This window comes from Rattus norvegicus, chromosome 17 (assembly GCF_036323735.1).
Source record: "Rattus norvegicus strain BN/NHsdMcwi chromosome 17, GRCr8, whole genome shotgun sequence".
In the NCBI taxonomy this organism is placed as follows: domain Eukaryota; kingdom Metazoa; phylum Chordata; class Mammalia; order Rodentia; family Muridae; genus Rattus; species Rattus norvegicus.
In genome coordinates, this window is record NC_086035.1 from 4996322 (window position 1) to 5014056 (window position 17735).

Below are 17735 nucleotides of genomic sequence, written 5' to 3' on the forward strand. Positions count from 1 at the left end.
AAGCCAGGCCTTACCTGGATGTTGCTAGGTAACTGTTGGGCGGAGCATAGAAGGAATACCAACAAATATTATGGGAGGAGGGGAAGGTAGAGAGGAGTTGCCCACCTCATGCAGACAGAAGACAGAAATACAGGACCGGAGACCAGACAGAACCTTTAAAGGGGACCTACTTCCTAAACCTTCCATCACCTCCTAAAAACACTATCTAATCAAGAGCCCACCAGCTCTCCAAGTCAGACCCTTCATGATCCATCACTTGGTGAGTGCCCCACCTCTGCACACTACTGCATGGAAACAGCCTTTGACACACCAGTCTTCCAGATGGTTCTATAGAGCCAAACCACAAGTGTGCACATTCAAACCCTTATTGTCCAGACTTCTCCTTCAGGTAGGTGTGTAAATCTAAGTATCACCCGTGCTGTATGCCGTTTCTCTTTGTAGGACAGCTCTGTGCTACTCAGTCCTTTGAACCTTCTCGGGATCTCTCGTGACGAAATGGAGCATATCTGTTAATTTTTTTTCCCTGTTTGCCTGCTTCCTTCCTCTTTTAAGGGCATCCTGATCTCATTGCAAAGGTCCCTCAGTACAGAGTCTTAATGAGGATTAGTGGCCACTTTTCTATACAGAGACTAGAGAAATTTCCTGTGCTAGGCTGGGGGATGGTCACATAAATCAGATTCCTCCCTCTGGGATCTTCATTTAGAGTCTAAGCAAGTCCTGGGGTCTGTTGGAGGGTCCTCTTCCTGAGCAGAAGTGCACATTTGTTTCTCTACTGGGCAATCAGTATGGTTCTAGCATATTCTCAGCTCTGACTTTGAGGCCAAAATGGAAAAGCCAGGCTTCGTTTGGAGTAAATAGGAACCAGCCCCACAGATGTCCCATGGAGACAAAAGAGAGAATGGGGTCTTTTTGAAGAGTCTGCAGTCATACCTGTCAATTCTAACACATCCTTGGGTATGTTCTACCAACAGAGTAATGGACCGTTTGAAGTTATGTGTCTGTGGCAGGCAGAAAATGCCCTCTCAAAGCTATTGGTGTCCTGGAACCTGCTATGGCTTCCTTGCCTGACTGAAGGGACTTTGCAAGTCTTATGTTGAAGAGTCAGTCGGGGCAGGGAGGAATTCTGAAGTATCCAGGTGGGGTCACATAATAAGCGTAGGAGTCCTAATGGTGGCAACACCTTCCTCTCCACAAACAGCCGAACAGTAGAAGCTGAGCTAAAAGTTACTATGTTGCTGACCCAATATGGAATGTGTGCAGCCATCACAAGCTGAGAAGGCTGGGCCATAACTCTTCCCCAAAGCCCAGAAAGAGAGGCAGCCCTGCAGACAACTAGATTTTAGTTTAACCCTGTGACATTTCCAACCTACAGAGCTGCAAATAAATGTGTTGTTTGGGGCTGGACCACCTTGGTGTACACCTTAATCCCAGGACTTTAGTCAAAGCCAGCCTGGTCTACATAGTGAGTTCCAAGTCAGCCACTACACAGTGAGACTCCCTCAAAAAACCAAACTAAAGCAGAAACGGTGCTGTTTTAAGACAGTACATTTATAATGATGTGTGTGATGGCTTGTGTATGCTTGGGTCAGGGAGTGGCACTATTTGGAGATATGGCCCTGTTGGAATAGGTGTGTCACTGTGGGCTTTACTACCCTAGTCCTAGCTCTCTGGAAGCCAGTATTCTGCTAGCAGCCTTCAGATGAGGATGTAGAACTCTCAGCCCTGCCTGCCCCATGCCTGCCTGGATGCTGCCATGCTCCTGGCCTGATAATGGACTGAACCTCTGAACCTGTAAACCAGCCTCAATTAAATGTTGTCCTTATAAGAGTTACCTTGGTCATGGTGTCTGTTCACAGCAGTAAAACCCTAAGACAATGTGTTAAGCCAGGAAAGAGAAAGCTGAGAGACCACCCATCCCTCAGCTTGGGAAAGACATTGCTTTGACTGACAGACCAGGGCTGTGAAGACAAATCACCAACACATCTGGCAGCCAGCTGCACTTGGATGCTGCGACCCAGCAATTGACACGGGAAGATGAAGGAGACAGAGGTGTGAAAAGAAAGTTCAGAGCAACTCTTACACAGACTGAAAGCACACAGAAAAACAATATATAGATATACATCGACATTTACCAAATCTAAGTTTTGCCAAAAACAAAAAAACAAAACAAAAAAAACCAAACAAACAAAGGAAAACCCCAGTGAAACCAGAAAACACTTGGTTCTCAGTAAAGACAAAGCTAGTTCCGTCAAATGTCTCAGCACCTAGTCACACACACCTGGGAACAGCAGGGTTAAGAATCACTGAATTAGCCTCATCAGGGAAGCATTTAGAATCATCTTTGTGCAGTGGGCGATGTTTAATACAGAGTCCCAGAACTGGTCAATGCTCAGAGATTAAGTATCTGGGCAGCGCTGGACCATAAATGAAACATCTATATTACACCCCGTCCTCCAAGACTCCTAAGAGTGTTCAGATTCTAAGGTCAAAGGCTGGGGGGAAGGGTTGAGGGTAAACAGTTTTCTGGACAAGTGGGGGTCACGGCACTCTTTAACTCACACATCTGTGGCTGCCTGCACACGAGGTCAGCAGACCAAAGAGAATGGGGTTGGGGGGTCACATTAGTCCTCCTTGGCTGAAGAGCTTAACCGCTGGTAGGGGAGGAAAAGTCAGTTTTCTTTCAAAGTCTTACTCGGAGAAACAATGTAGCAAGCTCCCTGGCAGGTGGATGCGTGCTGCTAACACAGTTCAGCACTGAAAAGTCTCACCCCAGTGTGGACGGTGACAGGTTCCATAGCTGCACAAGAATGGAGTCCCCCTCTCGGCTGACTTCCTCCAGTCTATATGTTTTAGCACTTCCTGAGGTAACATTCAAATCATGAGCAAAGTAAGGTGGGGGTATAGGAAGGCCTGGTTGCTATCTCAGGTGAGGACCGAAGACCTCCCTCTCTATGAGGTAAGTTAAGTACTTACCTGTTAAGTACTCACAGCTGTCCTGGTGAAGATGTAATGGCCGCTCTGCTCTGAGGACGGTGTTTTCTGTCTGCCCCTTCCTCCAGCTCCTCCAGCCTTTCCACCCACCCCTCCACAACATCCCTTGACCCTCCAATGGGCCGATACGTATAACTGGTGATTTCTTCCTAATGATTGGACCATCATGGTACAGCAACAGTCATGCCAGCATCTTCAACAAATATAAACATCTGTGGTGACAATCCCCGAAGGGAGCGGCTGGTGGCTGGAACAGGTGTAGTCAGGAGGCCATTTGACAGGTGCTTCCTATCTGTTCAACAACAGCAGTAGCTTTGCCACCTGGATTTTGTGAGGAACCATGATTCTCACTTCATAGTAAGAGTGCAGAGATGAAGATTATTGAAGTCCAAGTAGTTTAATATGCAAATTTGCAGTTGGGAGTCAGCCTTGAATGGCAGGCCCACTGATTGAGCGCAGACTACCTTACAAACTAACAAGTGAGGCGCCCTGCTTTGTGAGAAATAACAAAGACACAATCTTACAGGTTATCCTGGTTTCACAGTCTATCTTTTACTCAACAAACCCCAAGGGGATTCATCTCTAGGCTTTCACCCGATTTTGAACCTTTGAGAGGCATGACCTTGAGGTTTTTTGTTCATTTGTAGCTGGGCTTAAACTGCTTCAAGACATCTTTGAAATTGAAGCATCAGATTCCTTCTTGTAAACTTCCAGCCAATGGGAAAGCCGCTGGAGGCATCCAGAACAGTCTGTGCGCTATTGTATGACATCTTGCCTGGAATACTAACAGCATGGTACACAGAGTCCCCCAGCCTAGCCTGGTGTGACAATTCCCCTTCAGCAGCCTGCGTAGTGCCTTCTAGCACTGTAAAAACCAGTTGGGGAACTTCCGGCTCAGTCCATTTGATTTCTCCAAGTCCTGCAACCACACTGTGCGGTGTTCAGTAGCGGGGTCTTAAAGTTTGTTTCTGGCATGCCATCAACAGCAGCGACACTTATCTGTATTGTTTTGGTGACCAAGAGCCCCTTCAGAAGGGAGAACACCCTGGGAAGAACTCCTCAGAAGGCGACACAGCCTAGGAAGCTGATCCAGAATTAATACCCTCAAGGCTTCAGAAAATTCATCCGCGCACACAGGTCTTGGTGTTTCTAATTATAAACCACTGGGTAGGAGTGTCGTTAACAACTTCCCTATGCTCTGAGAGTCCTGTCTAGTTGTCTTAGTCACCGTTCTTTTGCTGTGAGGAGACACCATGACCAAGGCAACTTAAAAAAGGAAGGATTTAATTGGGGGCTCACTTAGTTTCAGAGGGTGAGTCCATGACTATCGCCAGTAGGTAGGCATCTGTTGGAGCTACAGATCCCCCCCCCCACCCCCCGGACCGAACCCAGGGCCTTGCGCTTGCTAGGCAAGCGCTCTACCACTGAGCTAAATCCCCAACCCCAGATCTTACATCTTATCCACAACCAGGAGGCAGAGGGCTGGGAAGACTAGACCTGGCACGGGTTTGTGAAACCTCAAAGCCCACCAGCAGTGACACACCTACCCCAACAACGCCCGCCGCACCTCCTGATCCTTCCTAAACAGTTCATCAACCAGGAAACAAACTTTCAAATAGGTCAGGTAATGGTGGTGGTGGGGATCTCAGTCAAATGACCACAAGTTGTCTCTTGAAAAAACAAAACCGAGAACATTTTCCATCTCAGCGTTGGAATTACAGGTGTGACTGTGACTCCAGTCACTGCTCAAGAGTTTTTTGTTTGTTTGTTTGTTTGTTTGTTTGTATTCAGGAAATGCTCTGGGAAGAACAGGCTTCCTTACTCGGGGAGGAAAACTGGGAAGCCTTGAAAGATTCTTCAACTGTTGTCAGCCCTAGCCATGTATTAAGAAGGAGAGGCTTAAAACGTGTGGATGACACTAGCGTTCAGGGTCAGAATTTAGGAGCATGGTAATAACCAAAGATTCGTAAATGCCTCCAGAGTTAAGAATTCGGAGGCAGAGGTCGGCAGGGCTCCAGGAGTTCGAGGCCAGCCTAAGCTACATAGTGAGACCCGTCCCGAAAGAAAAAGATTCTGCTTTATGGCTACCTTGGGGGTCACCGTTTGCAGTGTGGCAGGCAGGGAGGACTGCGAGTCGGAGAGCAGGCGGAGGAGGGCGGCGCCGAGGGGCCGGGACCAGGGCTGCGGCTCCGCCGGAAGTGCCCTCCCGCCCGCTCGCTTGCTCGCCCGGGGCGTCCTCGGCGGAGACCGCGGGGCGGAGCGGACCGAGCGCCTCGCTGCCCCGCAGGTGAGCTCTCCCGTGGGATGAGCGCGGCCGCCGCCCGCCTCTCTGCTCCGGCTTCTCGCCTCTCGGCCGCCGCCTCCTCCCCTCGCCTCCCCCGCTTCTCCGTCCCTCCCTCCTCGTCCTCTTTCTCTCCTCCGACTGTCTTCCCTGGTCCTCGCCTTCCTTTGTCTCCCCCTCCTCCTGCCCCCTCCCGCCCGAGCAGACCCTGCAAAGTGGCCCCCGAGACCTCCGGGTCCAGGGTCGGTCCCCAGTCACCCGCAGCTGCAGCCGGCTTTCTAGGATGCTCCTTGGCAAGGCAGAACACCCGAGCAACTTTTGGTCTGTTCTGGAAGCAGTCGCTGGGATTTTGATACTCTTTTCTACACTGTATTTAAAATTGTTAAAGATTGCTTTTGAAAAATGTGAAACAAGGTTGGAAACCATCCCAGTTTTTGATGAGTTCTTTCTAGCAATTTAAGAATAGCAAGGTCGGGAAAGTCACTGTAGGATAGCCGTTTCCAGGTATCGTCTCAAAGTGTGCTAACTTTTTTTTCTTTTAGATTTTCAAGGCTTGAGGCTTTCTTTGTGTGGTTAGGGGGTCTCGGGTCCTTAACACTTTTTCACATACCGAGGAGTGTTCGTTCTTTAGGAGCGGGGGTGAAGTGCACACAGGTTTGATGAGCTGTTTAGCAGCAGTGCAATGGCTGAGCCTGTATGAATGGCCATCGCGCGGGTCACTCGGACAACTGTATTTCCGAAGGTGAGGGCTGGAGGCCTGGGAAGCCACAAGCGGTGCCACCGGGCATCGCAGCCTCTGCTACTCATCTTAGAGAGGCGTTCAACCAAGTCCCAGCTACTGCAAGAGTCATTTTCCTTTGCAAATAGAAAGCCGTAGTCAGTATGAAGACTCTTGTCAGGGCACGCGCTCCTGAAATTGTTAGTGGAATTCTTTGGAAAGGCTAAGAAAAAAACGTTGGATTTTAAGCCTAATTCTCTCTCTTAAGGAATGATTATTACGTTCTGCACACTTTTGCACATTTGTACAATTTTGCACATTTAAATCAATGAGTTTTGTAGCAAAAAAAAAAAATGAAAGAAATGTTTGCCTAGGAGCCTGGGGCAGGGGCGGGGGTGATGGGGTTTGATACACGGACACGCCGCGACCTTTTTTGGCTGTTAAACCTTGAAGTCCATCTGCTTTTTAATTACTGGTGACTAGTCTTTTTAATTACTGGTGGGGGATGGGAAGGATTTGCATTTGTTTGCTTTTAGGGGTAGGGCACAAAGAGCTGTGAGTTCTTTGTGTTTCACAGCCACCTCCAGCAGGGAGGGCCTGCCTCTGTCCTGTGAAAGTACCCCAAATAGTAAAGATAACCTGGGAATGGGCCTCTGGAAGGCAGGGAAGGGAGCTTGCAGGAAGTCTGGGCCTCTGAGCAGCCCTGGAAGTCCTGAGGTAGTGAGGGGAGGGAGCGAGGCTCTAGTGTCTTTACACATCTGCTTTGTTTTTCTCTTAAGAAAAATTAAAGATTCATTTACTGTAAGATCTAACATGAAAAATGCCATCCATTATTATTATTATTATTATTATTATTATTATTATTATTATTATTTCTTCTTCCTCCTCCTCCTCCTCCTCCTCCTCCTCCTCCTCCTCCTCTTCTGAAAGCATTTCTAGTTTGGGGAAAGAAAACAATAAAGGGAGGCAGAATGGTCCTAACATGCTGCCAGGGTGTGTATAAAGTTCGGGACTTCTGATCTGTGTTGTGACCCCAGCCGGGGAGACAGGACAGAAGCCCTGGAGGGTCTGGCCAGCTAACCAGCTGAATTGGTGGCATCCAGGTTCACCCAAAGACTGAAAGCCTAGGGGAAGATGCTGGTCACGGAAGGGCCCCTCATGTGTGTGCACATCAACATGTAAATGTATATATAGCATACACACACACACACACACACACACACACACACACACACACACACACACGGGCTTTAGCTTTAATCTCAGAAACTGCAGGTGGTATTGAACACTTTAAAAATCCGTTGACAGCTTCACTCCTAAAAACCTTCTCAGGGGATCCTAGACAGTTTTGCTTTCCAGGTTTTTGAAGTTATTGGTGGAATTAGTCGGGAGAGACTTGGCTTGAAGTTTTAGGGTGTTTCCTGATTCCCTCCGGAGGGAAAGGCCTTCTCATGCTTTGTGAGGTGCTGGCCTCACAAAACCTGAGAGTCTGACCCATGCATCAGGAGAGATTGTCACAGACACAGGGCCATAGCTGCAGTCTGCTCTTCTTTCCATCCCTTCTTTTATCAGTCCTTTCATCCCCAAAGCTTGCGTCCCCCTCTGCATCTCCCTCTGCGTTAGCGCCCTTTATGCGGATAGCATGCACGCACTAACTAGTTAACCTCATGGTACTTATGAAGGACTTCTACTTCAGCTGTGGTTACTGTTAATGTCAGAGAAGGAAAGGACGTGCCTCAGACCTTTCTGTTCATTTAGGGCGCATTTCCTGTTGGGCCTGCTTATATCATGTGCAAATTTTACTTTGTACACCTTGTGTTTGGAGCCTGTGCCTTGCCCGTCCTATTTTTTTTTTTTAATTGTGTGTTGCTTATACAAGTTTCATTTGGGCCTTCCACGACTGTCCTGAAGTCTTGCTGTTCTTCATAAGGTTTCCTGTAGTTACAGTGTGCCTGTGTACCCCACTGAGCCTGGGCCAGCACACCAGTGACTTTTTGACAGAGGGCGTGCAGACTTTAGCACCCAGCTGTAATAATAATACTGTCGGGATTTTATGGCTTTATAACACACTTGGTGGGAAGTAATGAAGTGTGGATGCTTTGTGTGCAATGTGTGTGTGTGTGTGTGTGTGTGTGTGTGTGTGTGTGTGTCCCCTGTGACTGGATGGCAATGTTTTTCCTCCCTGACTCAGCACAGCATCTCCCATACCCTCTGGGATGAAGGTGCCCAGAGGAGACAGCTGTTCCTTCGCTTTTTACATTTCATCCCCAGGAAGCTGGGTGGGAGCATCCTCCGTTAGGTCTGTGGTTAAACCTTCCCTTGAAGGTGAATGTTTTCCCTGATAGTCTTTTCAGACAACAGACCCCAGAGGTGCTGGTTGGTTTTTGGTCAACTGGATACGAGCTAGGGTCATCAGGGAAGAGGGACCCTCAATTGAGAAAACACTTTCATTTGATTGGGCTGTAGGTAAATCTGGGGTGCATTTTCTTCATTAAAGATTGATGTGGGAAGGCTCCATGGGTGGGGCCATCCCTGGGCAAGAAAGCAGGTTGACTAAGCCATGGAGAACAAACCAGGAAGCAGCATTCATTCCTCCATGGCCTCTGCATCGGTTCCTGCCCTGAGTTCTTACCCTGATTTCCCTCAGCGATGGACATAGATGACACATGTAACTCCTTTCCTCCCCAAGTTGCTTTTGGTTGTGGTGTTTATCCCACAGTAGAAAGCAAACCAGGACCCTAGGGTTGTCCTTCCTGATTGGCCTGAAGGTTTGAAGTAGAAATGGACCCTCTCAGTTACCGAACTCGAGTGGAATGATTTTTCTGTCTCTCTGGGCTGGAGACCTTCCTCAGCCACCTTGCTTGTTCTTTGGGTGGCAGAGTCTAGCCGAGGCAGCCTTGTCGTGAAGGGGACCAACTCTACTTGATGATGTACACATAGCACAGTAGCTGTACCAAACATGGTGGCTGTAAAATGCTGCGGAATGCAGCTTTAAGTCTGCTGGAGTTTCAGTCTTTCTCTCTTATGTTGTATGTTTTCACCATTTTACTTTTGAATTAAGAAGCGTGTTCACCGAGGGGCAGTGAAACAGAATAACAGGGAGGGGACTCCACTTCATCATATATCTTATCTGTGGCCTTGCTTTTATGCATTTTCTGTCTATAATATTGGAAAATATACTCATGCACTGGATGTCATAAAAGAACATTTTTCCCCCCAGCAAAACCAGAAACATTCCCTATTGGCTGCTCTGTAACTTTTCACCCTATGGTTCATACGCTGGTGACTTATCTTCCCCTAGGTTAACACTGATTTACTCCTGCTAGTGATTCTCTGAGTTGGGACGCTCAGCTGGGTGATTCTTCTCCATAAGGTACTGGCCAGGGCTGTAGGCCTTGAGGAGTTTAATTTGGGAAGCTGAGGCTTCAAGATGGCTCATTGGCTGTTACCAGTTTTTAAAATTCCTGCCTCGCTGATTTCTTGCAGGGACAGGATTTTATTACTAGTCAAATAATTGATTTGTCTGGTTTTCCTGACAGCAGGACTGGGGGTCTGGTGTTCAGTGTCTCCTCCTCCTGATGCTGGTACTGAGATAGCAGACAGGTTACTAGGTTACTAGGTTACTAGGTTACCCCCTACATCCCTCACCCTCTTTCCTGCTTCACTTTTGTAGGTCCTGCAGAGACAGGGCTGCACTGGGTTCATTCTGATGAGCCTGTTAGCCTTGCCCGCACGTGTGCAGGGTCTGATCAAGACAGAGACGAACCTCAGACTACATGGTTGTTTTAGTGTGTGTGTGTGTGTGTGTGTGTGTGTGTGTGTGTTTTTTTTTTTGTTTTTTTGTTTTTTTGTTTTTGTTTTTTTTCGGAGCTGGGGACCGAACCCAGGGCCTTGTGCTTGCTAGGCAAGTGCTCTACCACTGAGCTAAATCCCCAACCCCCACATGGCTGTTTTAAACAGAGCAATGTCACAGTTTTCGCCCGCACACACACAGGACAGACCGTCGTAGGCTAGGGGTGGGAGGACGGGCTGTTCTGTACAGAGAGGCGGCAGTGGTGGTATCTCTTGAAGAAAGCCAGAAGGCCACGAAAGAGCTAAGAAAACGAACCAAACCTCAACTCCCAAATGGGCAGGGGAATAGAAATATTCCTCAAAGATAAATGGCTCACTTTCTCTGGTGTCTAACCAGATGCCATGCTGACCCTGTCTGGAGGGAGCTAACAGGAACAGGTGTGGCCTCCAGCCACATCTCTGGGTTCCATGTCTGCTTGTCCTGGCCAGAGTCCTGGAATCTCATGGGTTTGCCTTGAGTCAGAAAACTTGCCGTTTCCAACAGCTCTAATGCTGGCCCAGTAACCACGCTGAGGATCTGTTAGCCTGGGTCTGGAGAGATGGCTCAGTGCTTGGGAGTTACTTGTTGCTTTTGCAGAGAACCTGGGTTTGGTTCCTAGCACTGCATGTTGGTTCACAACCACCCTTAACTCCAGTTCCAGGGTATCTGATGCCCTCTCTGACCTCTGAGGGAGCCAGGCAATGCACAAAGATCACAGGTTTTTTGTTTTTTTTTTTTTTTATTTGTTTGTTTCTTTTTTAAATGTCCTTTTCTAAGCAGTATAGGCTCCTTGGAGGACTCAGCTTTAGCACCGTGGGTGTTGTGAGCAGCACAGGCTGTTTGCAGACACTAAGCCATCCGTGATAGGGATGGAACCATCATCCTAGAAGCGGGTATCCACCAGGGCTCCTGGCACGAAGGGACTAGTGTGTCAGTAAAGTTCAGTACTGTGTTTACTAAAACTTTCTTATGGATACAGGGTGGGGGCTGTTTTGTTTTGTGAAAGGGACTCCCCCGGTAGCCCAGGCTAGACTAGAATTCATAAAATCCTGCCTCATCCTCCTGAGAACTGGAGTGCAGGCATACCTCACCACGTCCAGTTGTGTGGCCATTTTTTTTCTCTTTTTTAGCATTTCTAGAAACTATAAACATCCAGCATTGGGGGAAGCACAGTGTTTACAGCTGGGGACGAGGAAGTGAGAGGAAGGTAGCCTCTGGGCTTCCTGGTGAGTTTAAAAAGGAAGTTAACCAGACTTTGTGGACTTAACCTTAAGTCTCCGTGAGAGGAAGTTTGTGACTAAGTTTAAAGATCGTTAATGTTTAAACCCCTCCATGGTCCTACTCAGAGGTGTCTGATTTAAGTGTTCACTTCCGCCTTACAGCTGGAAAGCAGTTATGGAAGATGGCCACATCAGTAAAACTGTGCGTACAGAAACGGCCGGCTGTCAGCTGTGGGCTGCAGCTTGCTGATCTCTGCCTCGGGGACGGCTCAAGACCAAAAGCGAGACCGGGGTGCTATGCAGAAGGGTTGCTCATCTCAGTGGCTTTTGAACTAGCTGCCCGCTTGCCCGCTGGGTTTGGGTGGAGCCCATCCTGTGGGTAGGACAGAGGTGTGGCTGAGATTTGGTGACTTTGTGCCCTAGGCAGGTTCCTGCTCCTGCGATAACACTGAGGCCAAGAGCAACTTGATGAGGAAACATTTTTATTTGACTTGCAGGCCCCAGTTCATCTCTGAAGGAAGCCAGAGCAGGAACCAGAGCAGAGGGCACATCGGAACACCTCTTACTGGCTTGCGTTCCATGGCTTGCCCAGTTTGCTTTTTGATACAAGCCAGGACCACTTATCTGAAGGTGGAACAGCCCACTGTGAGCTGAGCTGAGCTGAGCTGAACTGGGCTGAGCAGAGCTGAGCAGAGCTGAGCTGAGCTGAGCTGAGCTGAGCTCCCACATCAATCATTAATCAAGAAAATGTACCACAGCCGTGCACAGGGCAATCTGAAGGAGGTATTGCTCTTAATCGGTTCCTCCCAGGTGTCCAGAGCCGGGGCAAGCTGACAGAAAACTTAACGGCAAGCAAGCTATCCAGATTCTTCTCATCTGAGTGCTCACAAGTATTTAGCTATATGATAAAAAATTCTGTGCAAAAGAAAAAACATCTTTTTTTTTTTTGGAACCCGGGTTTCTCTGTGTAAACTTGGCTGCCCTGGAATTTGCTCCGTAGGCCAGGCTGACCTTGAACTCCCAGAGATCCACCTGCCTCCACCTCCCAAAGGCTTCGAATAAAGGTATACACCACCACCCGCTGGCCTAAAAAAGGAAAAGTTTTAGAAAGTGACAATGAATTTGATAGGTCACCTGCTGTCATAGTCTCTCCCCTCCCTCTGTCTCACACCTGGTCAGGTGTGGTGTCTTACTCCTTTAATGCTAGTACTTGGGAGACAGGGGCAGGTGGATCTCTCTGAGTTTGAGGCCAGCCTGGTCTACTACAGATCCAGGACAGCCAGTGCTACACAGAGAGACCCCATCTAAGCAACAACAATAATAAACACCAAACAAAAGCGACAACAAGGGTTACCTGGGGACGTCCACTGGGTGCTGAGCACCTGACTCAGGGCTTTGCTGGTACAGTGCACTGAGCTATGCCCTCAGAAGCCTTTCTGTTTTCTAGTAGCCACTGAGGCCTGTGAGCCCAGTCCGGGGAGGCTACAGCAGGAGGATCCCAGAGGATTCAAAGCCAGCCGGAACTACAGAGTGCGACCCTGTCTTTAAAAACAAGCAAAATTATCTCTTAAGCAAGTTAACCAAGCTGGTTAATGTTTTTTTTTTAAATATAGTAAAGTCGGTAGTTGAAAACCCACCGTGGGTGTCTGTGGCTTCTCTGTTTTGTGGAGACTTTTATCCAGTTGTGGGGGCTGGGACTGGAGACTTAAGAGCTTGAGGCCAGCTTGGTCTACATAGTAGACCCGTTCTCCCACTCCCACCACCAAAGTCAGAGACTTTTAACAGTAAATGGCTCGAGTGTTTACTGCAGGAGAGCCTGGGGCGGGGAGGTTTGCAGGGTTTAGGTGGTTTAGATTTTATAAAGTCTGCAGTGGGGGAAGAAAAGCAAGGGATACAAGCTGCAGCCCTCGCCCATCTTGGCTCCTTCTCTCCATTTCTGTCCCTCAGTGATCCAGCTGTGTGGCCTTGCCAGCCCATGTTGGGCTCTCCTGCATAGCCACTTTCCTACCTGAAGCCCTTGTTCCCATCAGCAGGCTGGTCGTCTGGACTTTGCAGTTTGCAAACCTTCCCAGGCCATCATGCTCTGGGCCACACTGAAAAAGTTCCTTTTTCTGGGGTCACACTCACAAGCCATGCTTTAGGGATAACTGTCAGTTCTGTCTCAGCAAACACTGGACTCAAAGGAGAACAGTCATCAGGACACCTGCAATAAAGAGAAGACTTGCTGTCTGTCACCAACCTGTCTATCCTTTTCCTGTCCCTGTAACCAAAGTTCTGGATGGAATGGATTTAAGGAAAAGCTTATTTTGACTCCTGGTTTCATAGGACTTTTTTTGCAGGCTCTCGTGGGTCCTATCTCATCTTAGCCAGCCTGTCATCTGCCTCCCATCCCTGTCCCTCTCTGCTTCCTGTTGGGGCAGTGACACTCACTTCTAGTCTGGCATTCTTCCTTTGCTGGATGGCAGCTATTCTGTGAGGGCAAAAGGCCAAGGCCTCCCTTTCCTAGGGCCAACTTAAAGCCTCTCTGGAAGCCTTGAAAAATGTTGGGTTTCTCATGTGATAGGGAAACAAGGTAACAAGGGTCTCCATTCCTGTTTGCAAGCATGAGTAGTGGAGATGCTGTGCCCACTACGCAGAGAGCAACTGGGTGGAAGAGCTATGGTTTCACGCTGAGGACTCTCAGCTTATTGTGTCTGGGTCCCTGTGTGGTGCCGAGCCACAGGCCTCACCCTCGGGTGCTGGCTCTCCATTCTGGCACCTAGACCTTTGGGCTTTGGGCGCTGGTATATCCTCTTCATGAATGGTTCCCTTTCTCTCTCTCTCTCTCTCTCTCTCTCTCTCTCTCTCTCCCTCCCCCCCCCCGTGTGTGTGTGTGTGTGTGTGTGTGTGTGTGTGTGTGTGAGAGAGAGAGAGAGTGAGAGAGAGAGAGAGAGAGAGAGAGAGAGAGAGAGAGCGCTCACGTGGTTGTCTTCTTGTCCATAGTGAAGATGGCTGTGGTCTGCTTCGGGGATGCTAGCCTCAGTGTGGAAACTCATGTGTTTTCATTTGGCAGGTTCTCAGCCCTGGTTCCAAGATGATGGGATTGGGAAATGGGCGTCGGAGCATGAAGTCTCCACCCCTTATCCTGGCTGCCCTGGTGGCCTGTGTCATCGTCCTCGGCTTCAACTACTGGATTGCCAGCTCCAGAAGCGTGGAACTCCAGGTATTTCGTTTCTTTAGAGTGGATGGACAGTACTAAATGTTTAAAGCAGCCGAGTACTTTGGGTTCTGACAGCATGTGCTAATGGTATTTTTAGCTCTCCACACCAACTCCCCTCCCCCAAGCAGGCCCCTCCCTCCAGCCCAGTACTGCGTGCTCTGTGACTACTGAGTCGCAGGTCAGACCTCACTCTGCTCCCTGGTTCAATGTTTACGAGGAACTGGAATGTTGGCTGGCAGAGGTGAACTGGACACTGTCCATTCCTGTCTGTCAGTTCACTGGAGAAACCAAGGGCCACGTGGGTGGTAATTTTAGGTTCCCAATCGTAGATGAGGCCATGCTGTCTTGGTTGGGTTTGCCATGGCTGCTTGTTTTAAAGAGTCCTCTGTGAAAGAGGGGACCACGGTTGAGAAAACGCTGTGGGCATTTGTTAGTGACTGATGTGAGTAAGCCTATCCCAGTGTGGGGTTGTGCAGATATTGACTGGATAGAACATGCCACCCACCTCTGGGTGGTCGTACAGAAAGAAAGCCTATGGAGCAAGCCAGCAGGAGCAAATCAGTAAGCAGCACTCCTCTGTGGTCTCTGCTACAGTTCCTGTCTCCATACTCCCGCCACTTTGAGTTCCTGCCTTAGCTCCTCTCAAAGATGGGCTGTGTGTGACCAGGATGGTTCAGCCAAATCAACCCTTTCCTCCCCAGGTTGCTTTTGGTCGTGGTGTTTATCAAGGCAGTAGGAACCCCACCTAAGCCATGAAACAATGACAGTCTCTCGGTTGTCTTTGATCTGCCTGACTTTGTCCTGCAGAGAATATGCCCACCCCTCCCTCAATGGCTAGGTCATTGGCTGCTGGGCTGCAAGCTTTGGTCCTGTGACACCTTTGCTGAGGGAGTTGGCAGTGTCTCAGCTGGGTGACTTGGATCTTCACAGCTGTGGGTTTCTTCTAGACACGCATCGTAGAGCTGGAAGGCCGGGTCCGCAGGGCAGCTGCAGAGCGAGGTGCCGTAGAGCTGAAGAAGAACGAGTTTCAGGGCGAGCTGCAGAAGCAGCGAGAGCAACTTGACAGGATCCAGTCCAGCCACAGCTTCCAGCTGGAGAACGTCAACAAGTTACACCAGGACGAGAAGGCAAGGCCTACCTTTTCCCCATTGCCCTTTCCTGAGTAGCCAGCCTCCCTGCAGCACAACTAGCCACGTGAGGCTGCTGAATGGTTGAATGGTGGCTTGGGGGGCCAACGGATGGGATTTAATCGTAACTAATTAAGTTGTCAAGTATGTTCAGTGACTGCAGTATTCACTGGCCTAAGTTGGTAGGGAAGCAGTCTTGGGCTGAAGTTTTGGGGGTCGTGTTCCAGGGGGTGCTGGCTCTCCTTCCGTTCTCTGTGAGGGTCACATGCATGGCTGGGTACCATCTGATATCTGAGGTGTGCTACGTTCTGGGACTTTTAAGCAGCTGACTCACACAGGTGTGGATTTAGGGACAGGTATGAATGAGTTAAGTTCATGGAAAGATGCTAAAATCTGAGAAACTTTGATCCTGAAGTGCTAGTGGCCCCAAGCATTTCCCCAGCGGAGTGGGCGATGAAAGGTGACACCCTTGGCCAGCGTCAGCTCCCCCAAGAGTCTCACAGCTTGCTGTTCAGCTGCCGGGCTTTCGGTCAGTCTATCAGATTCTCTGTTGTTTATGCCCATGGTGTGGTTTGAACTTAACCCTAGAGCTCATGGGGGAAAACTTAAAGCAATACTCTTTGGGCATCAGGGCTCAAAGACTAACTTCTGAAAGATTGCTCACGAATTCCCGTGTCCCCACATTTTATCTAGATGCTTAAATCACTGTGATCAGCTGACCCAGGGTCTTCTCAGCGTTTTAACTTTTCCTAACTGAGTAGTGGGTGGGGGTAACTCAACACTTCCCTTCTCTGCTCTGCATGAATGATTTAAGAGTAAAAGCCAGTAAGATTCCTTTAAACGAGTTGACAAAAATGTCGAACTAAGCTACTTTTTAAAAAAGATTTTCATATTTTAGTTTATGTGTATGAATGTTTTTCCTGCACGTAAGTGCTCCTGTATGTGCCTGGTATCCAAAGAGGCCAAAAGAGGGCTCTAGATGCCCTGGAGCTGGAGTTACAGATGGTTGTGAACTGCCATGTATGTGGTGGAAACTGAACTCAGGTCCCCTGTAAGAGCAGCCACCGATCTTAATCGCTGAGGCACCAATCGAGCCCCCGAACCAGATTGTATTTATTCACACTTCTGGGGTTGGCGGAAACCATGTCAGCTTAGACCCTTTCTTCACCTTATGCCTTTCATCCACATTGCTGCCCTGCTGAGAATTTGAATGAGGTGGGTCTTGGGGTCCTTCTCACTGAAGCACCAGCTTGCTCAGGAGTCTGTGACGTGGTCCAGGGCATTGAGCAAATATGAGGTTCCACTTGAGAAGCTCCGTGTCTGGAGGACCCAACGGTAATCTTACACGTGTGGGCTCCACCCAAATGTTACACGTTTAGACAGGGTCTTTGTGTCCTAGGCCAGCTGAGAATTCTGTGTCCTCCTGCCTCTGCGTCCCAAATGGTGGCATTGCAGGTTGTTAATCTCCCTGGGCAAGAATGAGACTACTACCGTAAATTTTAAGCCAAATTTGAACCAAGTTTTGCTAAGTACTGACCAGGACAATGGACACCGGCCAGATCTATACCTCAGATTCCCAGAGAATGGCTACAAATCATATTAGTCTGGTGCTTATAAAGGCAGAACCCACAAAGCCAAGTATTTCCAGACTTCATCCAACCAGGGGTGAACATACATCGTGGCATACCTCCCACCTCTGTGTGATCAGGCACATCCTGTGTAGTTGGAGCAACCAACCTTGTTTGCAGAAGTGAAAACACGCGGCTTGCTGTGTGATCAATAGCCCCCAGCATCCCAGCAGTTATCCGACCTACGTGAGCGGGGCTTACAGGATAGAAGCATTTTGTTTCGTTTGTAGATCTTTTAAGCACAACTGAAAGCGTAACTTTAGCACTCAGAAGGCGTGTACAAAGTACCAGGCCTGGCCCCCAGATACCATAAAAGGGTCATTATAATTGATAAAGTTGGGTTGTGCCCAGCCCTCCTCTGTCTTCCTCTTTCTCTCCTACCTCTAAAGCTGGTACCATGAGCTTGACTATCTAGCCTTCCAGCGCACATTGCTGGACTTCCACACATCCACAAGCAGTACATTGTTACATTCATGTTTCAGGTGTTTGCCCGGGCCTCTGTCACTCTGTAGTCAGTTTCCCCTTGAGTTCCTTGCTGAGGCCATGTCTAGTTCATCCCTTGGGACAGCCACACCCTCCTTAAGCTGATGTTTGATGAGGCACTCCCCACTAAGGTGACCTTCCTGGTTCTCAGCTTCCCTCCGTTGACAGATGGCTGTTGTGAGCTGTTCTGCCCTGCTCCCTGGGCTCTTGGAGTGTCTGATGCTTGTGGAGTTTTCCCAAGCACAGTCTAGATTCA

At 48.9% G+C, this 17735-nt stretch overlaps 1 protein-coding gene and 1 long non-coding RNA gene across 10 annotated transcripts in view; one reads left to right on the top strand and one right to left on the bottom strand.

Annotated features, from left to right (window-relative positions):
* Positions 1 to 656: 656 nt before the first annotated feature.
* Golm1 (golgi membrane protein 1) overlaps positions 657 to 17735 on the top strand; it is a 52301-nt gene continuing 35222 nt past the window's right edge. For 5 of the 9 annotated variants that reach the window (XR_005495817.2, XR_005495818.2, XR_010058935.1 and 2 more), the window contains exons 1-3: positions 657 to 5278; positions 14095 to 14244; positions 15189 to 15368. Coding sequence is in view for 5 of the 9 variants with exons in the window: in XM_039096415.2 (XP_038952343.2) it covers positions 5072 to 5278; positions 14095 to 14244; positions 15189 to 15368 (537 nt within the window). In the remaining 4 variants the exon portion in view is untranslated. 9 annotated transcript variants of the gene reach the window in all.
* Positions 8028 to 14133, bottom strand: LOC134482661 (uncharacterized). The gene is made up of 2 exons (XR_010059030.1): positions 14003 to 14133; positions 8028 to 13245 (listed from the first exon to the last, which is right to left on the bottom strand). It is a non-coding gene; the product is annotated as an uncharacterized LOC134482661 (long non-coding RNA).